The sequence below is a fragment of the Mustelus asterias genome, chromosome 9, assembly GCF_964213995.1.
Source record: "Mustelus asterias chromosome 9, sMusAst1.hap1.1, whole genome shotgun sequence".
Classification (NCBI taxonomy): Eukaryota; Metazoa; Chordata; class Chondrichthyes; order Carcharhiniformes; family Triakidae; genus Mustelus; species Mustelus asterias.
The window spans coordinates 58,203,473-58,228,767 of NC_135809.1; the positions used below are offsets into that span (position 1 = coordinate 58,203,473).

The window sequence follows — 25,295 nt, forward strand, 5'->3', positions numbered from 1 at the left end:
CATGACACCATTTTGGTCACTAAGAAGAGCAGTTGAGTAGATATTGAAAGAGATGGTAAAAGCAAATTATTGTGGATGCTGGAACCAGAAACAAAAACAGAAAAATGCTGGAAAATCTCAGTAGGTCTGACAGCATCTGTGGAGAGTGAGTAGAGCCAATGTTTCAAGTCTGGATGACTCTCTCGTTAGAGCTCATCCATTGCTGCTGTTTTTGTTGCAAGAGATGTTGATTCTTCTCGACTGGAATATTGAGATCAGACAGGAAAAGAGGCCACCTTCATCCAAAATAATCTTGTACCGAAATCACGTTTCTGAGAAGTTTTCTTCTGAATAACGTAAAGTTGTCAGTCGTGCAAATGATGCCCTTTCCCTAACGAAGTATTAGCATCAAGCATTGGTTGGAAAAGGATAGAAAATAGGTTAATGTACAAAACAAAGCATTTTCCATAATGATTTAGCAACAATCCTTTAACGCAAAATGAAATCAAGCTTTCCTCCTATTTCACTGATGGTGTGCTCCCAGTTCACATAGAATCAAATCCTTTAGAGTTCAGTCCTAAAGCTGTTAATTAAGTCTCCACTATTTAAACACATTTGTTGACAAACACTGGGCAGGATTTTGTGTGGCGGCAGAGGTGGCCTGCCATTGATCAGCAGTGGGATCTTCTGGTCCTGCCGATGTCTACAGGTTTTATGCATCCTTCGCCACTGGGAAACCAGAAGATCCTGCCGCCATGAATGGCTGGAAAATTTTGGCCGCTATCAAGATTACTGACAAATTCGTCATCGATAAATCTGTGTCCCAAGGTATCAAAATCAGATAATGTAATTAATCTCATTTTTTAGTAAACGATGCTGTACATTGACACTATAGGGTAACAGACAGAACAGGGAGCATAGAAATTATTTCTGTAGCTGACACTTGAGTTCTGCACAATGTGTTGTGCGATGCAGGTGCTAGGAAAAAGGATATCACTTCAAGGGTACAGAACATTTTGAAAGGGGATAGGGAAGAGGTAAGAGACATAGCCCTAGATAGGTTCCTGTTAGCATTGGGCAGGTTCAGTGATAGGAGCAGAAACTATCACAAGGAGGCCAAAGTTGCATTCTATGCCAGTGTGAAAGCTTGCTGTGATCGTCCCCTCCACCATTCAATGGTGGGAAAATCATTATAATACATTTGCATCTTATTATGTATCCCATATGCCAGAATCATTACCCCTGCCCCCAGTCAAATAATCCATTCACGGTGGTGCGATGTCAAAACAGTGCGAATCACAACTAGCTTCAAAAGGCAGATGGTAAGTATACCTGGCATGTGTGGATGGTGAGTGATAAGGGTACAACCCACTGGGGAGATGTCTTGGAGAGCAAGTGGTGGTGTCCCTTGAGCTAATATTGAGTGAAATTCCAGTGGATATGTGATGAGTGTGAGAGTTGAGAGTGATGAGAAGAGTGACTTACCTGACAGAAAGGAGAAGATCATTCATCCTCTTCTGAAGGGCCGTGGACCTCTGCTTTCCATGCTGGGTTGGTGACATTGCTGCCTAGTTTTCTTTCTGTGCGTGGGTAAGAGGATATCATGTCAGGCCTCTACTGCTCCCAGGAGTCTCTCCAGCTTGGCCTGCAACCTTGGGTGTGGATTATCTGGTAGCCATCACTTCCTGGCAACCTATGAAGTGTGGCTGGTGTGCACTGTACAGCCTTTAAATGTGGTGCCCCGATGACTGCAGTGCTGAGGTAATGGCAGGGCAGACAAGGCCAATGATACAACATGGAATCCGTGGATAAAAACGTTTGGCACTTAGTGCCACACTATATCACAAGTAATTCCGCCATTGCCATCGACAGGTTCGATACTGCTTTATTCATGGGCCTTGGCTGATTTCTGGGAAAATCTCACCCATAGTCTGTGTGGAAGCTAATAACATTGAAAGGACAAGATCAAGGTTTTGTAGCGTAAGTTTCAATCGATAGCAAAGACGATTCAAAAGGATGTCAAAGGGTAGTAAAGTTTTGGATTACTTCCAGTTCCATAATCTTGTGAATATACTTGATTAAAACAGGTTAATGTGTGGCACGAGAAATGGTGCAGGAGAGGGGAATTCAGATTCTGGAGGCATTCAATCCAGTTTTGGGACAAGAATGGATAGGTGGCATCTCATTGTTGCTGGGTCCAATGTCCTCATGTGGAGGTTAATTACTGCTGTGGGGAGGATTTAAACTAACATCCTTCCTTGTTCAGATGAACTCACAGTCAGTAGCACAAAAGATCATGCACAAGCAGTATTTAAAGGGATCAACTACTTATATTGACTTTCATTGTATACGTGTTTGTATAGCTATTTAAAGTCACTGATGTCTACAAGGGTGTGAGGTGGCACATTCTGTTGGCTTACACCGCTTGTTGACCAGAGAGCATGTGTGCAGCTTTGCCAGAATTACAGGCTTCCTTCCCCATTGTCAGTGTGCCATCGACTTGCTTGGCAATGATTACATGTAAATTCAGAGATGTTCTGCAACCAGAAAAGATTCCACTCCCTTAATGTCCAACTGTGTGTGACCACGCTCAAAGCAGCATGCAGGTCAATGCCTGGTATCCTCACAGAAGTCACAATGCCCTCTTTCTGCAGCAGTTGATTGTACCATCATCTTGCATTGAACCATCAAGATAAACCAAATGGCATTACTGGGCAACAAGAGCTATCCACCAATCACCTGGCTTACAATTCTGGTGTGTAACCCACACATACGTGGGCAGAATGCATACAAAATATATCATTGTTGCCACATGAAATGCTATCAAGCAGACCAACTGGATGTTCAAGCAACACTCCTGCTGCCTGATCTGCTCTACGGGAGCCCTGCAGAGCACCATTGTCATAAATCACCCTGATTGCTGTATGTTGCAGTTATAGGATAAGCAGTTGAGGATGAGCAAGCAACCAACACACTTTCTGGCCAGACTGTCATGACTACCTCAAACGGTGGTATTAAGTGAATGCAATCCCAATTCCCCATTCAGCAGTAATCCCACATCTTACCTTTCTAGTTACCACTGATCATTACAACACCCTCTTGACCACAATACTGGAGTAAAAGCCACCGAACAAACCATTCCAAATCAGCTTTAGCAAACCATCTAATAATCAAATAATCATCCTTGTACATTCCCTTAATGCCTTTGTCTGTCTTAGCACTCTGGCACAGTGCTACCCAATGGCTGCTGCATGGTTGATGAAAATCAGTTGTCTATCAGGAGGGGAGACAGCGACAGCAAGAGCTCTGGAATGGCAATAGTGGGAGAATGAATGGTGTTATTTTTCCGAAAGGGGACAGTTTTATATTCTATGGAGTCACTGCCATTTTCAAGGCAAATCTGTAAATTGAGTTTGTGTCTTTATATGCCCTGTTTGTGAACAGAACTCCCACTCACCTGACGAAGGAGCAGCGCTCCGAAAGCTAGTGGCGTTTGCTACCAAATAAACCTGTTGGACTTTAACCTGGTGTTGTTAGACTCCTTACTGTGTTTACCCCAGTCCAACACCAGCATCTCCACATCACATCTGCTGGAGGACAGTTTGCTGGGCAGCAGGCCTCTTTGAGCACATGTATCTCATAATGTTGAAAGCAGCAGTCTGAACTTTCATAGCAGCAAGATGCATATGCATAACCTCAGTCTGATTTTCCATTGCACCATTTGGAAGTTGGTTGGCTTCTACTTGGGCTGCAATGGAAACCAAGACATCAGCCACCAGATACTGCACCATTACTGAGTCTGAGTGTTTTCATGGAGGCTACCACTTCCTAGCTGGGAAGGATGGCCAAGACTTGTTCAAAGCCCTGTGTTAATTTGCAGCAGAGTTTCAGTGCAACATCGCCCTCTGGGGAATTAATACATATGGGACCCTTTGCCCCTCCCCTGGTTGCAGACCACTCATGCTCAGTGGCATATCCTGCCTCTGTTCTAACCTCTAAAGTGCACACAGCACCTATATCTGATCGTGGTGATTGGAAGTGTGAGATCAGGTGAGTGTTTTATCATCATCATCTCTTGTTCTCTTTGGAATTCACACTCAAAAAATATTGCCCGACTAGGTGGCGAGTCTCATGTATCTAAAAGGAGAAAGGCACAAGTGGAGGGTTAGAGAGAGAGCAAAGGGTGCATGTTGATATCATTTGCAGCTTTAGATTTAGTAGAGTTTGTGGAATGATATGGAAATGGGATGAGAAGTGAATTAAGTAGGAACATTTCATCAGCTTTAATGGTTTCAGCATGCGGCTGTCATTACTTTAGTCGTGGCTGCTTCAATCCTATCCAGCACTGACTTCCCAATCGGGGCAAGAACATATAGCTATGCCTACCTCAAAAATTAACTCCTATAGCCTCCAGTCATGCACCACCTTGTCCAGTGAGATGCAGTGTGTTAGGAAGATGTGTGAGTCATAGTTAAAAGTTGGTAATGTTTTGCAAGTTGAAGAGATCTAGGTATGAGGCTTACAGCAGTTAGAAAGTAAGATGAGGCTATAGATATGAAGTGAGTCAGGCTTCATGGTATTTGTAGGTGAGTGAAAGATGGGGATGGAGAAGTTAACAAATTTAATAGTATGTGAGACTCATGACCAATGTAAGGATAGGGCATTTGAAGATGAATTTACTGACCCTGATTACTTGTTGAGACCATCAGGTTTCTTTCCGTCTTACATACAGATCCTCAGGGCTTTGACAGCGATGGGTATCTGCTCGCACTGCCTTCTCAGTGCCTATCTGAAGAACCATCTGGTGTGTAGGCCCTAAGTTCAGGAATTCACTCCTAAACATTTTTGTCTCTCTCCTCCTTGAAGAGCATATAGAAAAGGCTTTTCTTTTGTTCGTTATTCTGTACTCAGAGTTTATCACTTTAAAGCAGTCACTAAAATGAGGAGGGGAGTCAGAAGAAAGAGTTGTCAGATATTTCTACAAAGGATAGCGATTAAGGGCTATTGTATCTTTTAAAGAAAAAAACTGATAAATGTTTGAAGCAGAGATGGTTCAGGGTTATGGGGAAATTGTGGGTGTTTTGGATTACTTTAGCAAACAATTGACTTAGGCTTAGTGGCTCAAATGGCCTTCTCCTGTGCAGGAAGTAGGGGATCAAATATTCACCTCCAAAATTTGCCCACAATAAGCAAGGAATAAATAGATATTCAAATAAACCCAATGACACAACCATGGTCTTGGTCCCTTTAACAGCATCACACTGAAGGCTACTGAATAGCCATATGGAATTCTCCACTCAATCCATTTGGTTGGATTAGCATGACATTTCTTGACGCATATCCTGAGATACACGTATAAAATAGTGCTTCATAGCCAATGTAGGATCCTCTGTATGGTTTGCATTAGTTAAAAGGCTTCATTTTAAGGTATTTCTGCCCATATAACTAATCATGCTATTCTTTAAAGCTAACTTGGCCACATTTTAAAACTCAGCTTGGAATTCTTGGTTGTGAGCTTAGAAGTTGACACATTTGAAAATGCAATGTTAAGCAAAGTTTTGCATAACAGAAGCTTTCATGGTCACACAGCTGTGAATTGTTTTTGAAAGCTGGAGACTGCTTGTACCCAGCTCTTTAATAAAACAGATAGCTGTTATTAACAATATATGAATTTGGTTGTGTGTTCAGTTCAGCTGTGTTGAACCCTGTACAAACTTTTGGATCGAGTCTGTTGGCTCTCTCTCTACCAGTAATTACTATCTTTCGCTTTCTGTAAATGCCAATTTTAAACAATGCTCAATAAATGAAGTTTTACTTCTAACCAGTTGTGCCTACGTCTATTCTGAGAACAAAACCCTACAGCCAATCAATTGCTTTTTGATAGATTGTCACCTTGGATTTGGAGATAAAATGTGTGTGTTGCAACCTGTTATACTCTTATTCAAGTCAAAAAGTCTTGACTTCCAGAGACTTGATCACATAAATCTAGGTAGATATTTTAGACTCTAGGACAGTACAGAGGGAGTGCCGCATTGAGGTAGGCATGATATTTTCGATGGCTATCTGCCATTTAAGGTAGAAGGCCCCATAACACTATTCAAAAGAAAACTGGAGAGTTCTCTTCTTGTCCTGGCCAACTTCAATCCTTCAATCAATATCAATGGAGTTTGCACATTCTCCCAGTGTCTGCATGGGTTTCCTCTGGGTGCTCTGGTTTCTTCCCACACTCCAAAGATGTGCGGGTTAAATTTACTGGCCATGCTCAATTGCCCCTTAGTGTCAGGGAGATGAATAGGGTAAATACTTGGGGTTACAGGGATCAGGCGTGGGTGGGATTGTTGTTGATGCAGACTTGATGGGCCAAATGGTCTCTTTCTACATTGTAAGGATTCTATGATTTGGGATTCTATTAAAACAGATTATCTTATTTTTCTCACTGCTGTTTGTGGAACTATGTGCAAACTGACTGCCAAGTTTTACCGTCCACAGTGATTAAACTTCTAATGTCATGAGAGATGCATATGAACGCAAATTCTTCCTTTCAGATTCAGGAGCCAATTTTCACACAAGATCCCACAACTGATAAATTAGGTGTTTGGTTTGTCTTGATGCTACTTGGAGGAGGAACATTGGCCAGAATTCTGGGTGAACTCGTGTTCCTCTTTGAATAGTACCCGAGACATTTTAACACCCATCTTAACTTTTGAAACAAGCAGGGAACCTTGGTTTGACTGTTCATCTAAAGAATGATGCCCAAGACAATATAGCGCTCCCCTGGACTGCAATCTATCTGGATTGCACACGAAAGTCCTGGAGTTGGTCTTGAAACTAAACCTTCTGATTAATGATTGAGACGGACATAGGCTCAAGGGGCTAAACAGTCTATACAATTTGTTTCCTTAAGTATAAAAGCCAGAAAACTTGTGCTTTTATCCAGGAACCATTGTACAAAACGGTTCATCAGGTTTTGGAAAACAACATCACCTGGGCTGAAAAAACTTGAACAGTAAGTTATAAACAATGATTTAAATGCCCAAGGCATTATAGGTGTACTTCAATATATAAATGCATTATGATTCAAATTGCGAACAAATTATTTTCGAGAATAATAAATAATGTTTCTTGCACATTGAAAGAGGTAGGGGACCTAGTCTAAATTGGATAAATCTTCCAAAGAGCCAGCACAAGCACGTTGGGCCAGAGGTTGGAAGATTCCAGTAAATGCCTCAAAGGTGCCTCATGGATTGAAACAAAGTTGTTCATCACTAGAAATTTGGGCCAACTGTCCAGCCATGTCAGCAGGGAATTAATGATTAAGTTTTCGAATACTAAACAGAGTAACACTTGCAACCAAATTTTGTGTAATTTCATCACTTATTTTCTAGAAAATGTGAAATTCCATCTATGTCGGAAAGGTTCATTGTGGTTAAACCACAAGATAAAGTGGTTAACCATTATTAAAATTGAATTTCAGAAATTAGAAGCCAAGCCTTCACAATACACTGACGGGTGGAAACTTAAACTGTAATGCTTACTGGGAAACATTTACTTTTCCGATCGTAAAACATGCCAATGGAATAGAAGGGCAAATTCATTGATCCTATGCTTCCACGGGAGAGCTGTGCCTAAAGGGATCACAGTAAGAGTTTTAACAACACCAGGTTAAAGTCCAACAGGTTTATTTGGTAGCAAATACCATTCGCTTTCAGAGCGCTGCTCCTTCGTCAGATGGAGTGGAAATCTGCTCTCAAACAGGGCACAGAGACACAAAATCAAGTTACAGAATACTGATTAGAATGCGAATCCCTACAACCAACCAGATCTTAAAGATACAGACAATGTGAGTGGAGGGAGCATTAAGCACAGGTTAAAGAGATGTGTATTGTCTCCAGACAGGACAGCCAGCAAGTCCAGGAGGCAAACTGTGGGGGTTACTGATAATGTGACATAAATCCAACATCCTGGTTTAGGCCGTCCTCATGCGTGCGGAACTTGGCTATCAGTTTCTGCTCAGCGACTCTGCGCTGTCGTGTGTCGTGAAGGCCGCCTTGGAGAACATTTACCCGAAGATCAGAGGCTGAATGCCTGTGCATTCAGCCTCTGAATTTCGGGTAAGCGTTCTCCAAGGCGGCCTTCACAACACACGACAGCGCAGAGTCGCTGAGCAGAAACTGATAGCCAAGTTCCGCACGCATGAGGACGGCCTAAACCAGGATGTTGGATTTATGTCACATTATCAGTAACCCCCACAGTTTGCCTCCTGGACTTGCTGGCTGTCCTGTCTGAAGACAATACACATCTCTTTAACCTGTGCTTAATGCTCCCTCCACTCACATTGTCTGTATCTTTAAGATCTGGTTGGTTGTAGGGATTCACATTCTAATCAGTATTCTGTAACTTGATTTTGTGTCTCTGTGCCCTGTTTGAGAGCAGATTTCCACTCCATCTGACGAAGGAGCAGCGCTCCGAAAGCTAATGGTATTTGCTACCAAATAAACCTGTTGGACTTTAACCTGGTGTTAAAACTCTTACTGTGTTCACCCCAGTCCAACGCCAGCATCTCCACATCATAAAGGGATCACAGCATGAAGCTGTGATACCAGGGTCTTTTTTCTCCTCCTTTTGTCTGAGAAATATGCTGACTTTTGCTTAGATAGTTCCACAAGTGCCAAGTGACCTTACCTTGTGAGAGTCTCAAAAATGTCAAGAGGCTACTTAGTTTTGGAAGGCATCGCAACAGGCCCAATGCTCTTCTCAAACCAGATCACCTTGCTCAGGTCACTTGACAGTGGCCAATTTATGGATAAGATCAACATTGAATGGAAACTAATCCATTCTTTCATAATTTATACCACATGAAACAATGCAGTAATGTGAATTAGAATAAACATCTTGCCTTTGTGAAGCCCATTTTGTCTCTAGAAATTGTTAGCCTTTATGTTATCTCAAATAAACCTGTGGATTAAACTGAAATTCAGGTGCTGCCCATTAACACTGTCAACAAACCACATTCCATACTGAAAAGATCCTCTTTATTCTGAAGGAAACCACTGTATCTTTGGACCAAAGAACAAAGTTTTATAACTAATAAAAAGCACTATAGAAGGTTACAGTAGAAATCACACATCCGAAACTAACTGGAATGGCAGGGAACCAGTTATCGACATTTACTCTGAGCAAATATCAATTTTGTTCCTCCCTCCAATTCAGTTCCCCATCTCTTGAGCATGCTGATTTGTTGCTGGGTTGCAGTTCCAGAGGTGCTCATAGCAACTCACCCAAGTGTCTATGTTACATATACAAATCCAGACAGGGAATGCAATGGGCTATTCAACCACTGAAGGCATCAAAGTTGAGTCCAAATCTGTTCTTACTCCATGTCTCAAGATATATATATTTCCAGTAGGTGTCACTGGATGCCCAGTGGGAATCTGAGTATTTTTTCTCCAATCTAGCTCAAAAGCAGAGGCCAATTTGTAGCATTTTCACTGCTGAGATATGTTTACTCAATACAGATGGAAGAATCAAACTTGTGTGGTTTGTTTGGCTCAGTTACCCCACCTCCTTAACAAACTAGCCTTCTATTGGAAACTCAACTTTGAATGTGCAGAAATGATTTTGGTACAAGAAAAAGTACAGACTTAAGGTTGCTCTTCATCTTATTGAACAGAAGCATTTATTTGCAAAATGGAGGCAATAGTAAGTTAATTATGGTATGATTGGAATTATGGTCAAACTCTTGGTGGTTGTAGAGAACATCACTGTACGCTGGTCCCAGAGCATCAGGAGCCTAAACGCCACATGCAATGCAACATACTCTATTACTCAGCAAAAATCACGTCAAAGTTATTGATACATTTGACATTCAGAATTCTCTCAAATAGTGGTATTTTTAACCAGGGTCAAAGCTCCTCTATTGTTGCTATCGTCAATCTATGAGTGATTAACATTGTGCTGCTGAGTAACTGACCAATGTCTCTTTTAGCCTCTCCTTGGGATGTTCTGTGATCCTCACACCCACCAGAAAGTGAAGTCTCTCATTAAAATGGAGGCTTTAATACCACAAAGGCCTGGAAACCCTTGCTACAGGGACATCTCAACTATTATGATATGAAACACTTCGTCAGATGGGTCAATGAGCAATGTAAAGTGTAGTCTATAATTATATTTCTATATGAAAAAAATGTTTTAATACGTTTAAATTGTGATAGTTTACACTGAATTAGAGATCACCTGCTAAAGGTGAGGCCTTAAAGAAATGAAATACGAGCCAAATGTTACTTATTTTGCCAATTCTTCTTGCTCTTTTTCTGAAGGTGTTTACTCATGACTGGGCTATAGTTCCACTTGCACTGCAAGCCTCAGACATCTTTCCCAAACATTATTCTTTGCAAGATAATCCTGATGCTTGTATCCACAGATATGGGCTTTCATTAAACAACGATCAGGAATTGGATCCCTTGGTCAGAGTCATTGTTCAGAAACACAGGTCCATCATGGCACCCACCCAAATGCTGCCCCTGGCCAAGGTTTGTAAACTCGAGGCCAACATATCAAATTTGGGGCTGATTTGTCTTAAGATTACATTGGTTAACATTTTTAACCTAATAAATCATCGGGGGAACGATTTTACAGCAAGTGACCTCCAAAGGTCAATTATGCAGTTGCATACGACAACCATGACCAGTATGAACACCTAAAAATGCACTGGATCGTGCAAGAACACAGTAACATTACTTGGTAGAGCATAAATGAGGCAAAACATTACCATTGAATTAACACCAGTATGAAACATGCAGACTAAAAATACACTGTAAACTACATTATATTTGATTTCAGGAGAGCCGTCAGTAGAAAGACATGCAAAATAAATACAAGAAAATTTCAACACAAAACACATACAAAACAATGTTGGTCCAGCCAACATTTCAGACAATAAAACCCAAAAACATATAAATCCCTCCCCCGCCCCCACACACAAAAAAGTGAAAACAGGTGTGTTAATGGAATTCTGAGTGAGCAAATACAGAAATGTGATTTCCATCTGAGATTCAGTTGCTACATGTATAACCCCAAAGGTTGAGCAGTTACACGAGTACTGTTAAAGTTGTTTGCATAGGCAGAAAATGGTCTACTGGCTGGGAGAGGCCAATCACTCTATAAAAGCAACGCAGAGGAGTCCAACACCAAATCCTCACTGATAATTTACAACTGGAATGAATCCAGATGAATGTGGACTGCTGTTTCTATATCAATTGTTGAAAGAAGGGCAAAAGTTAATGCCAGCTCACAAGTTGGGGTCGGTGGTGGGTGGGTGGGGCATTAACTTTTCCCCTTCTCCCACTCCTCTGCAACATCATAACCCTATGATCACCCTGCCATCATCACTCACCTGGCCTGAGATCTAGTGAGATTACCCTCGGGTGGGTGTCAAACAGGCAGCACTTGCTGTTTCTCTGGTAGCGCTGCCAATCACTAGCGCTTTCAGCCTCCAGCTTTCATTGAGCAAAATTTCTGCCCCTGGGGTCCTTGGTCCTAGTGAATACTGACTGCTGTCCAATTAATTGTCTGAGTGGCACTTAACATAAGTGGACCTTCCCAAATAGAGGTGACCCCGTCACCTCCATTAACACCACCTACAGTGTCTGAACCATACCATGCAGAGACTGGTCATGACCAAGGCCACTAACAAACATGGCCCACTCAAATACTAGTAAAAGAGCAGAAACTACAGTAATAGAAAAAAATACAACTTATTTTGCCACCGTAATATGACTCTGCCTATGGGGAATAGTGGTGTGTTTACGTACTAAATAGAAGACCGCCAAATAACAGATACAATCACAATTAAGTTCCCAAAATACTGGTTAAAAATCATGGAATCCCATATAGAAAAAGAACAGAATTTGATCTATTCAGCCAAAGCAATTTAGTAACCCTGAACTTACTCAATTTAACAAGTCTATAACAGCTTTTAAGGAATGCGAAGTAACACCAGTAAGATTAGTGGAATTGACTCAGCATCACTTTTTAATTCATCCAATCTTTTGAGCAAGTGATCTTCAGCTTAGTGTGCTATTGGAAGTGGTAATAAAAGTCAAAAGTGCTGGAAATAATCAGCAGATCCGGCAACACGTGTGGACAGAGAAACAGAGTTAACATCACCTGAAAAGCTAACTCTTGCCTCTCTCTCCACAGATGCTACCTGGCCTAAATATTTTTAGCATTTACTGTTCCATTGTCGACAGTATTTTGCTTTTGCATGGGAAACCTCGGTCTTTTGGCTAAGATCAAGCGTAGTATCGATGTGCTGCACTTGGTTGAAGTCATGAGGTTACACGAAGGCTTCATTTGAAGCAATTTTTTAAAAAGGCATCTCTGTCTTTTGGCTAAGATGGAAATAAGATCAAGCATTGGAGAAGGTGCAATGCCTGCTCCAATCAGCTTGGATCATGTAGATCAAGCCCAATAAGAAGTCTCACAAAACCAGGTTAAAGTCCAACAGGTTTATTTGGTAGCACAAGCCACTAGCTTTCGGAGTGCTGCCCCTTCATCAGGTGAGTGGGAGTTCTGTTCACAAACAGGGAATATAAAGATACAAACTCAATTTACAAAATAATGGTTGGAATGCGAGTCTTTACAGGTAATCAAGTCTTAAAGGTACAGACAATGTGAGTGGAGAGAGGGTTAAGCACAGGTTAAAGAGATGTGTATTGTCTCCAGCCAGGACAAGAGATGTGTATTGTCTCCAGCCAGGACAGTTAGTGAGATTTTGCAAGCCCAGTCAAGTTGTGGGGGCTACAGATAGTGTGACATGAACCCAAGATCCCAGTTGAGGCCGTCCTCATGTGTGCGGAACTTGGCTATCAGTCTCTGCTCAGCGACTCTGCATTGTCGTGTGTCGTGAAGGCTGCCTTGGAGGACGCTTACCTGAAGATCAGAGGCCGAATGCCCGTGACCACTGAAGTGTTCCCCAACAGGAAGAGAACACTCTTGCCTGGTGATTGTCGAGCAGTGCTCATTCATTCGTGGGCTTGCAAAATCTCACTAACTATCCTGGCTGGAGGCAATACACATCTCTTTAACCTGTGCTTAACTCTCTCTCCATTCACATTATCTGTACCTTTAAGACTTGATTACCTGTAAAGACTCGCATTCCAACCATTATTTTGTAAATTGAGTTTGTGTCTTTATATGCCCTGTTTGTGAACACCAACTCCCACTCACCTGATGAAGGGGCAGCGCTCCGAAAGCTAGTGGCTTGTGCTACCAAATAAACCTGTTGGACTTTAACCTGGTGTTTTGAGACTTCTTACTGTATTTACCCCAGTCCAACGCCGGCATCTCCATATCATGATCAAGCCCAAGACAGGAAGTGAGAGGCCTGTCTTGTCAGCTTGGATCTGGAATGTCTCACTTGCCGAGACTCTGAATTGGACTTTGATTGGATTGAATTGGATATATAAACAAAAAAAAAAATTTTGCTTTTGCATGGGAAGTGATCATTGGTCAAAAAAACAGGCCGAAATACTGCCTTACACAATGAATTTGCACTGTCTGCTGTGATTCAGCACTTGGCCTTTGTTTTTCCTGTTGTGATTTTGAAATAGAGTCAAGTGCTGATTTAGTGAAGACGGTTTACTGTACATTATGCACAAGTACAATGACTTTGTATCATTGCTACTCTCTGCACCTTATTCCCCATCAGTCAGTATGTAATTACCACCTTATTCTGTCAAGAATGCACTTCAACAGAGGTCTTTTACATCAAATATTATAATCGTTCTCAGCATTACAAAACTGCGTAACTTTATCTTTCTTGGACTTTCGACTTTTCCTTCAGGCTTTTCAAATCCAAGCTCAGCTAATGGTTAATCTGATTCTGATTGCCTCATACTCAGTTCAAATTGCAGTGTGGACTGTGTCCCTTCAACTTGATTTTTCAATTTAAAAAATCATTGTCAATAGCAGGATAATGACTACCAAATGCTTACTGACCTATGTGATCAGAACCAATTTCTATTTTGCATTTATTACAGATTTTTAAAAAAGTTCAACTGTCCAGGGTTAACTGCCCATTGTTTCACGTTCAAGCATTCTTTCTCTGAAACTCATCTCTTCATGTCTTGCCATCTTTCTTTTTTTCTTGTACTGACCACTGGATCCCTCTCACAAATTCTGTGAACTCTTTCCATTTATTTTCCCCATCCTGTTCCTTTCTCTTATGCTTCCCGATTTTCAAAGCTGAACAGTTCTAGGATTCAGTAGGTTGTAAGAAGCAGGGTGGGATTCTGATGTGACCAAGAGAAATCGATGTCCAAGGTAGAAAGGCAGTCTCACCTTTCACTTGCTGGTGTTTTCTAGTGCTTTTGCTTAATGAAGTTTAAGAAGTTTTTGCAACAGCTAGCTGGTGTCGGACAAGCTCCAGCCGCTGTCCCTTTCGCCTCAAGTTAATGTGCTATTTCCACTGAATGGATGTATTCAGTTCACAAATCGGAACATCACCACCAATGTAAACTGAAGAAAAGAAGGCGGCAGCTTTGTTTGGAAGCACGTTGATAAAAAAAACTGTGGTTGTGCTGGACATTTCTGGATGTCAATAGTACTATTTAACCTACAATACCACTTCTTCAGGGCTATATCTCAGATTTCCCTGCTTGGCTTCCATGGGAAGCGAATAGATCAGAGCTCTTCCTCATCAAAATCAGCTATGAAGGTTCTGAAATGCTGACTGTTTTTGCGAGAGTCTGAGAAGCTCTTCACGGATAGCTTTGATGAGCGATGTAGAGGATTGACCAGGCATGAGGTCTTCTGTGCAGGTGGAGCCAAAGCTTCCACCAGGGTGTTGAGCTTTGCTGTGCTGCAGGTGCAAAGATGGTGCTGAAGGGTCACGGAGGGATGTCCTCTGCATCTGAAACAGTGGTGAGACATATTCCAGGTGTTCTCGGGTACTTGGCTGAAAAACATAATACAAAATGCTGAAAAATTGCACAGAATTATGCTCTTGAAGCAAATTAAGTATCAGGTTGTGACTTCATCTCCACTGAAGGTTAACCCAAGCATCATCTCAAACTTTCGAAACTCTGATTCCACAAGCCATCGAAAAGTGATTGCTTGCCAATATTTCAAATGCTATTAAGTCTCTTTTCCTCCCGCCTCCGCTGGAAGCTACTAACTCTTTATAAGGGCACTTTCAGAATCACAGCTGAATCATCATTTTGCATGTCTAAGTATCTATTTGTTCCCTCTGCTCCCACCCCACTCTGTCTTGCAGCATTCCCTCCCGATCCTATTGGTTCTGCTGTACTGTGCTATACACCACATTACTTTCAGCAGTACAGAAATCTGGAATTTCATCACAGCAGATTTGTAAAGGAGATTCATCAAGAGAGCACAATAATAACTTACAAGCTCTCTGTTTGCAGCAGTCTGCATTGGTCCATCTTCAAGACCATAAGGTGACCAACCGGCATCTCCTGCTGGTCCAGGTCTTCCAATACACATATGTCCTGGCTGGGACCCCATTCTACCATCCATGCGGCTTTGTGACGCTGGATAGGCTTGAATACCTGTGAACAAATGGGATCCAAAACAGGTTCTATTTATTACATTGAAATTACAACACAAGAATAGTCTGTTCGGTCCACCCAGTTAATATTAACCTTCCACATGAAAATGAGTCACAGTTCCATCTTTCTGTCCTGCTCACGTATCTTTCGGTCAACCAACGAATTGCACTGGGTCTGTTTCATTCGTTAACTCTGGTAGTACACTCCAGTCTCAGAACCTTTTTATGCAAGTTATTCTGCTCCTCAGCTTAAATTTACATTTAATCTTTTATTCATGGCCCCTCATTCTTGGCTCCTCAATCATGGCAAATAGACTGGTTCTTCCTACTTTGTTCCAATCTGCAGGTTTCTGAAACCAAAATGGTGTCATGTATTAACCACTTCTTGGCGCATCTCAGTTTCTCCCTTACTCTTTTCAATGTTGACGGTGTTCTGCACAACTAGTCTTGGCTCTTGACCTAGGTTTAACAAGTAATATAGTCAATGTAACCTGCCTTGTGCCCATCATTGTTGTTCTATCATTGGCTTGGTGGTTTCTTACTTTTGAGGATGTGTTGGTTTTGGAGATTGGAAACACTGTACATGATTTAAAAATGGAGGGCAATGTAAGTTGATAAATCTCATTGAAACTGCACCAGAAGAAAAACTCAATTAAAAATGAAATAGAAATGTGAATCAAGAGCAAAATGTAAAAACTTACAAAAAATCTAATTTTAAACAGGTGACAAATCGAATATCAAAGATACCTGGGAGTTCAACTGCTATCAAACAAATCATTTGAAGATGACAGAGTCAAGAAGTGTGTTTAATAATAAACATAGGGAATTGTGGTCTTTCCAATTAAAGGCTAGAGAATACAAAAGCAAAAAAGCAACGCTAAACTTCTATAAATCACTAGCTTGCAACATGCAAGTTTAACTGTTTTCATAGCTATCATGGTGGGTGGAAAACAGAAGAGGACTGGGAAATTCACCAATCAAGTAAGTCACTAGCTGCAGCTGCAAGCAACATCAACAACTCACTCTTCCCAGTCATTTGTGACCTCTTTTTTTTAAAGTGGTGTTTCAGGGCGGCACGGTAGCACAGTGGTTAGCTCTGCTGCTTCACAGCTCCAGGAACCTGGGTTCGATTCCCGGCTTGGGTCACTGTCTGTGTGGAGTTTGCACATTCTCCTCGTGTCCGCATGGGTTTCCTCCGGGTGCTCCGGTTTCCTCCCACAGTCCAAAGATGTGCGGGTTAGGTTGATTGGCCATGCTAAAATTGCCCCTTAGTGTCCTGAGATGCGTAGGTTAGAGGGATTAGTGGGTAAAATATGTAGGGATATGGGGGTAGGGCATGGGTGGGATTGTGGTCGGTGCAGACTCGATGGGCCGAATGGCCTCTTTCTATACTGTAGGGTTTCTATGATTCTATGAGATTCACTGCAGCTTGTTCAATAGTTGCAATTTAAAGCTGTACTTTGTCTAATTCAACCCATTGAATTTAAAGGTTTAAACAGCTGTCTTCATCAGTGTGCAAAATACAGTTTTAATGGCTTGGGAATTAAAACAATGATTTGAACTAACAGTGTTGACAGCACTGACATGGGACAGACCAATGCAGCACATGATTTGAGGAAAGGCATCAGCCATGAAATATTGTATGCAGAACCAAAGTAGTTTTAGAAAGGCAGCAATGTGTAAGTGCTGCGTGGGGAAAACTGCAAAGTAAACAGGCTTAAATAGCAAGAGGAAAAACATTAAGAATGCACAGAAGGCAGAAAAAACTGCAACAAACAAATGAATGACAAAAGGTGACTTGCTATATAAAATAAGAGCTGTGGGTTAAAACCTCACATCAAACTTTGATGATTTAATATAGGTTGATACACCCGGGAAAGAAATGATGCAAATCTTTTTCTGGTAATGTTAAATATCTTCTTGCACTCCTCATATTCTGCCCAACATAAACCTCTCAACGAACATTATTCAAATTAGACTAACAGGTTGTTAATTTGACTTCCGTTTGTGGAACGTTGTGGTGTTCAAAATAGATGCGAGAAATGCTGATTGAACGGTCATGGTACTTCAGAGCATTCACCATGTGTGAGGTGCTGTGTGCATTTCCAAAGGACACAATGAGGTACTGCGTGATTGCACATCCTTCTTACATAGAAACTAGAAGCAGGGGTAGGCCATTCGGCCCCAAAACCTGCTTGGCCATTCATTTTGATCATGGCTGATTATCAAATTCAATATCTTGAACCCCCCTTCCTCCCATATCCCTTCATCCCTTTAGCCCCAAGAACGAAATCTAATTTCTTTTTGAAATCAGACATTTTGGCCTCAACTGCATTCTGTGGCAGTGCATTCCAGAGATTCACCACTCTCTGGGTAAAGAAATTTCTCATCACCTCAGTTCTAAAAGATTTACCCTTTATCCTCAAACTCTGACCCCTAGGTCTGGAGCAGAATTCTCCCAAAACAATTCTAAGTGTCAGATTTGCGTGAAAACTGGAGTAATTCACGTTGCTTTTTTCAGTGGGAGTTCAGAGAAGAATCTCCCACACTCTGTGCACTGCAGAGGCCACCAGCGTGAGTATCATTACCTTTCAGGGGGCGGGACCCCGCTGGAAAGGCTGAAATCAGTATGCTGAGCGGGCTACTGCGCATGCGCTGATCTGTCAGTGCCAAGATTGCATATGCACAGTGGCCCCGCACTGACAGCCTCTTGATTGTTGGCCAGCTCAATCATTGGCCAGCCCCGCAGCCCCAGCAATGCTAGGTCTACCCCCTCCCCCCCCCCCCCCCCAACACCGGCCATTCCCAGGTCAAGCCCCAACCCCATCACCCCCATCCCACGATCTCCAGCCCCTGCCTCACTGATTGCCCCCCAACCCTGGAGTCCCGACCCGGCCCTGTAGGCTGACCATCTCCACCCCCCCAATCCCTGGCCTCTCCCCCCGATCACTGGCAGCTGGACCCCCCCCAATCCCTCTGATCGCTCCCTAGGCCCTGCCCAATATGCCCCACTTCCTTGGCACTGCCCTATGCCTGATGGACAGTATCAAGATGTCCCCTGGGCATTGGCACTTGGCCCCTTGGGGAGTGCCAGGGTGTCAATGCCCAGGGGGCACCACCTCAGCCACCTAATCCTCTGGGGCGCCCCTGACTGCCCCCTCTCCACTCCAGCAGGGTCAGGCTGCTAGCTCTCCGAAAGTGGGAAGTGTAATTCCCTCTGGAGTGAAATACTCTGGAGGGGTGGGAGATGCTAGTGGGCCCAGAAATTTCAGTCCCAGGCCTGCTAATCGTACTTAAATTATATTACAATGACCGTGTAAGTGGTCTTTGTGCCTCCCCACCGATGTCCGGCATGGAGCAGTCGCCGCCGGAAATCCAGTGCTGGGAGACGCAAGGGGGGTGCAAATGCTCACGCATCCCAACCGATTTAGTCTCTCCTCATATGACAGACCTGCCATCCCAGGAATCAGCCTAGTAAACCTCTGCAGTACTCCCTCTATAGCAAGGACATCCTTCCTCAGATAAGGAACTAAAACTGCACTCAATACTCCAGGTGTGGCCTCATCAGCACCCCATACAATTGCAGCAAAACATCCCCATCCTCAAATCCTCTTGCTATGAAGGCCTACATACCATTTGCCTTCTTTACAGCCTGCTGTACCTGCGTGCTTACTTTCAGCGACTGATGCACGAGGACTCCAAGGTCTCGTTGAGTATCCACCTCTCTCAATTTACACTCATTCAAGTAATAATCTGCCTTCATATTATTGCTACCAAAGTCGATAACCTCACATTTATCCACATTATACTGCATCTGCCATGCACTTGCCAACACACACAGCCTGTCCAAATTACGCTGAAGCATCTCTGCATCCTCCTCACAGCTCACCCTCCCACCCAACTTTTTTATACTTAATATTCTTTGCTGCTGCGTCAAAATCCTGGAACTCCCTCCCTAACACTGTTCTGGATGAACCCACATGGATTGCAGCTGTTAAAAAAAAAAGGCAGATCACCACCACCTTTTCAAGTGCAATTAGGAATGTGTAAAAAATGCTGGCGTAACCAGCGACACCCACATTCCAAGAATGAATAAAACAAAAGCAATGAGTGACTTCCTTAAACCCAAAGCTTAACTTATCAATTTACAATTTCCGACCTGCCATGATGGTTAAACTGAATGTGCCTCACTTTCGCAGCACAGGGACGCGATAGGGTCTTGTATTATCCACAACATTTCCCTTTACCTTCTGCCCAGCAAACCATTAGAAGGAACAGAACTATAATAACTATAGCAGCGACACCTGTATTAACGTCTTTCTCCTGCCTCTGCAAAGACCAGTGCTCAGATTTCTTCTTGTCCTCCAGGAATTAGAACATAGAACATAGAACATTACAGCGCAGAACAGGCCCTTCGGCCCACGATGTTGCACCGACCAGTTAAAAAAAAACTGTGACCCTCCAACCTAAACCAATTTCTTTTCGTCCATGAACCTATCTACGGATCTCTTAAACGCCCCCAAACTAGGCGCATTTACTACTGATGCTGGCAAGGCATTCCAATCCCTCACCACCCTCTGGGTAAAGAACCTACCCCTGACATCGGTTCTATAACTACCCCCCCTCAATTTAAAGCCATGCCCCCTCGTGCTGGATTTCTCCATCAGAGGAAAAAGGCTATCACTATCCACCCTATCTAAACCTCTAATCATCTTATATGTTTCAATAAGATCCCCTCTTAGCCGCCGCCTTTCCAGCGAAAACAATCCCAAATCCCTCAGCCTCTCCTCATAGGATCTCCCCTCCATACCAGGCAACATCCTGGTAAACCTCCTCTGCACCCTCTCCAAAGCCTCCACATCCTTCCTGTAATGTGGGGACCAGAACTGCACACAGTACTCCAAGTGCGGCCGCACCAGAGTTGTGTACAGTTGCAACATAACGCTACGACTCCTAAATTCAATCCCCCTACCAATAAACGCCAAGACACCATATGCCTTCTTAACAACCTTATCTACTTGATTCCCAACTTTCAGGGATCTATGCACACATACACCTAGATCCCTCTGCTCCTCCACACTATTCAAAGTCCTCCCGTTAGCCCTATACTCAACACATCTGTTATTCCTACCAAAGTGAATTACCTCACACTTCTCCGCATTAAACTCCATCCGCCACCTCTCGGCCCAACTTTGCAACCTGTCTAAGTCTTCCTGCAAACTACGACACCCTTCCTCACTGTCTACCACACCACCGACTTTGGTGTCATCAGCAAATTTGCTAATCCACCCAACTATACCCTCATCCAGATCATTAATAAATATTACAAACAGCAGTGGCCCCAAAACAGATCCCTGAGGTACACCACTTGTAACCGCACTCCATGATGAATATTTACTATCAACCACCACCCTCTGTTTCCTATCCGCTAGCCAATTCCTGATCCAATTTCCTAGATCACCCCCAATCCCATACATCTGCATTTTCTGCAGAAGCCTACCATGGTGAACCTTATCAAACGCCTTACTAAAATCCATATATACCACGTCCACTGCCTTGCCCCCATCCACCTCCTTGGTCACTTTCTCAAAAAACTCAATAAGGTTAGTAAGGCACGACCTACCTGCCACAAAACCATGCTGACTATCACCTATCAATTCATTACTCTCCAAATAACTATAAATCCTATCCCTTATAATTTTTTCCAACATCTTGCCGACAACAGAAGTGAGACTCACCGGTCTATAATTCCCGGGGAAGTCTCTGTTCCCCTTCTTAAACAATGGGACAACATTCGCTAACCTCCAATCTTCTGGTACTATACCAGAGGCCAACGACGACCTGAAGATCAGAGCCAGAGGCTCTGCAATCACTTCTCTTGCCTCCCAGAGAATCCTTGGATAAATCCCATCCGGACCAGGGGATTTATCTATTTTCAGACCCTCCAGAATATCCTGCACATCCTCCTTATCAACTGTAATACTGTCTATTCTACTCCCTTGCAACCCAGTGTCCTCCTCAGCTATATTCATGTCCCCTTGCGTGAACACTGAAGAGAAATATTGGTTCAATGCTTCACCAATCTCCTCCGGTTCCACACATAACTTCCCTCTGCCATCTATAACTGGCCCTAAACTTGCCCTAACCAACCTTCTGTTCTTGACATACCTATAGAACGCCTTAGGATTCTCTTTAACCCTATCCGCCAAAGTCTTCTCATGTCCCCTTTTAGCCCTTCTAAGCTCGCTCTTCAACTCCCTCTTAGCCAATCTAAAGCTTTCTAGTGCACTACCCGAGTGCTCACGTCTCATCCGAACATAAGCCTCCTTTTTCTTTTTAACCAACAAAGAAACTTTTTTGGTGCACCACGGTTCCCTAGCCCTACCAATTCCTCCTTGCCTGACAGGGACATACCTATCACAGACTCGCAGTAGCTGCTCCTTGAAAAAACTCCACATGTCGGACGTTCCCAGTCCCTGTAATCTCCTAGTCCAACCTATGTTTCCTAATTCTCTCCTAATAGCCTCATAATTACCCTTCCCCCAGCTAAAACCATTGGCCCGAGGTTCATGCCTATCCCTTTCCATCACTAAGGTGAACGTAACCGAATTGTGGTCACTATCACCAAAATGCACACCAACTTCCAAGTCTAGCACCTGGTCTGGCTCATTTCCCAGCACCAGATCCAATATAGCCTCACCTCTAGTTGGCCTGTCTACATACTGAGTCAAAAAACCTTCCTGCACGCTTTGAACAAAAACTGACCCCTCTAACGAGCTAGAGCTATAACAATTCCAGTCAATATTAGTCAAGTTAAAATCCCCCATAACAATTGCCCTATTACTTTCACTCCTAAGCAGGATTGACTCCGCAATCCTTTCCTCAACCTCTCTAAAACTTTTAGGAGGTCTATAAAAGACTCCCAACAGGGTGACCTCTCCTCTCCTATTTCTAATCTCCGCCCATACTACCTCAACAGATAAGTCCTCATCAAACCTCCTCTCTGACACTGTGATACAATCTCTGACCAATAATGCTACCCCTCCCCCTCTTCTACCTCCTTCCCTACTTCGACTAAAACATTTGAACCCCGGGACCTGCAGCATCCATTCCTGCCCCTGCTCTATCCATGTCTCTGAAATAGCCACAACATCGAAGTCCCAGGTACTGATCCACGCTGCAAGTTCACCCACTTTATTGCGAATACTCCTGGCATTGAAGTATACACATTTCAAACCCTGCTCCACCCCACCTCTGCAATGCCGTGCATTGCAGTCCCCATCCATGCATCCCTCACTTTCAGCCCCACTACTCAGGATCCCTCCCCCCCCCCGAATCAGTTTAAACCTCCCTGCATGGCCTTAGCAAATTTACCCCCCAGGATATTGGTCCCCTTCTGATTAAGGTGTAGACCATCCTTCTCATAGAGGTCACACCTTCCCCAGTACGAGCCCCAATTGCTTAAGTACCTGAACCCCTCCCTCCTGCACCATCCCCTCAGCCATGAATTCAAACCTTCCCTCTCCCTATTCCTCTCTAAACTATCCCGTGGTACAGGCAAGAGTCCAGAGATAACCACTCTGTCAGTCTTGGCCTTTAGTTTCCACCCCAACTCCATAAATCCCTGCCTAATATCCCCTTCCCCTATCCTCCCTATGTCGTGTGTCCCCACATGTACAATAACTTGTGGTTTATCTCCCTCCCCCCTAAGAGTCCTGAATACCCTGTCAGACACATCCCGGACCCCAGCCCCTGGTAGGCAACACACCAACCCTGAGTCCCTACCTTTAGTTCCGACCCTCCTATCTGTCTCCTTAATTGTGGAGTCCCCAATCACAAGGCCCAGTCTTTTACAGCCCCTAACCACCTGAGCTTTCTCACTCGGCTCACCCCCAGAGATCTGCTCTCTATGCTCAGTTGATTCCTTCTCAACTGTAGCCTCCAGCACCGAAAACCTATTATGGAGGGGAACCGCCCCAGGGGATTGTCTTCCCGATTGCTTCTTACCCCTCCTCCTGGCATTGACCCAAGCCTCATTTCTAGGAGTTACTATTTCTCTATAACTCCTATCAACTTCCACCTCCGCCTCCCGAATTATGCGGAGTTCCTCTACCTCCCCCTCCAGCTCCTTTACACGCTCCTCCAGAAGCTGCAATCTAATGCACTTCTTACAACTAAAATCTCCTGAAACACTACTGGATTTCCTCACCACATACATCCCACAGGAGATGCAGCATACTGCCTGAACTGCCATCCCTGAAGCCATTACCAGCAAGAAAAAAAGAAAACAAAAAAAAAAACTTCCCCACACTTCCCCAACTGTCACTCTCCACTGCAGCCCGAGCAACACTCCCTCAGTGAGACACCAACTGTCACTCTCCACTGCAGCCCGAGCAACACTCCCTCACTGAGACACCAACTGTCACTCTCCACTGCAGCCCGAGCAACACTCCCTCACTGAGACACCAACTGTCACTCTCCACTGCAGCCCGAGCAACACTCCCACAGTGAGACACCAACTGTCACACTCTACTGCAGCCCGAGCAGCACTCCCTCACTGAGACACCAACTGTCACTCTCCACTGCAGCCCGAGCAACACTCCCTCACTGAGACACCAACTGTCACTCTCCACTGCAGCCCGAGCAACACTACCAGTGGAATTGGTCTCCAGCAATTGACATTTCCCTCTTCTCATAGATCACCTATATTCTCAGAGTGCTGTAGAGTAGATGAAAAGAATTGGGGGATGGGGATGGGAGGATGTGAGAGAGAGGGGCAGAGAATGAAGACAGAGGCACTCAGACAGATTTACATATTTATCCTGTCTATAGAGGCAATGGAAGGGAGAATGGGGGAAGGAAAGAGATGAGGAAAAACAGGGGAGGGTAAGAGAGAGCATAATGGGGGGGGGGGGGGGGGGAGGTTTAGAAAGAGAGCACGTAACAAAGAACATAGAAAATTACAAAGGAACAGGCCCTTTGGCCATCCAAGCCTGCACCGATCATGCTGCCCGACTAAACTAAAACCTCTTACCCTTCCGGGGACCATATCCCTCTATTCCCATCCTATTCATGTATTTGTCAAGATGCCCCTTAAAAGTCACTATCGTATCTGCTTCCACTGCCTCCCCCAGCAACGAGTTCCAGGCACCCACCACCCTCTGTGTAAAATATCTGCCTCATACATCTCCTTTAAACCTTACCCCTCGCACCTTAAATCTGTGCCCCCGAGTAATAGACTCTTCCACCCTGGGAAAAAGCTTCTGACCATCCACTCTGTCCATGCCTCTCATAATCTTGAAGACTTCTATCAGGTCACCCCTCAACCTCCGTCGTTCCAGTGAGAACAAACCAAGTTTCTCCAACCTCTCCTCATAGCTAATGCCCTCCGTACCAGGCAACATCCTGATAAATCTTTTCTGTACCCTCTCCAAAGCCTGCACATCCTTCTGGTAGTGTGGCAACCAGTATTGAACACTATATTCCAAGTGCGGCCTAACTAAGGTTCTATAAAGCTGCAACATGACTTGCCAATTTTTAAACTCAATGCCCTGGCTGATGAAGGCAAGCATGCCGTATGCCTTCTTGACTACCTTCTCCACCTGCATTGCCACTTTCAGTGACCTGTGTACCTGTACACACAGATCCCTTTGCCTATCAATACTCTTAAGGGCTCTGCCATTTACTATATATTTCCTATCTGTATTAGACCTTCCAAAATGCATTACCTCACATTTGTCCGGATTAA

At 43.7% G+C, this 25,295-nt stretch overlaps 1 protein-coding gene across 1 annotated transcript in view; it reads right to left on the minus strand.

Moving 5' to 3' along the window:
• Positions 1 to 13,261: 13,261 nt before the first annotated feature.
• The window catches only part of LOC144498708 (UPF0606 protein KIAA1549), a 273,369-nt gene continuing 261,335 nt past the window's right edge, over positions 13,262 to 25,295 (minus strand). The window contains exons 19-20 of the mRNA XM_078220248.1: positions 15,388 to 15,548; positions 13,262 to 14,935 (exon numbers count right to left, since the gene is read on the minus strand). Of these exons, the coding sequence (XP_078076374.1) occupies positions 14,684 to 14,935; positions 15,388 to 15,548 (413 nt within the window). The 3' untranslated portion in view covers positions 13,262 to 14,683. The remainder of the gene's footprint in view (positions 14,936 to 15,387; positions 15,549 to 25,295) is intronic.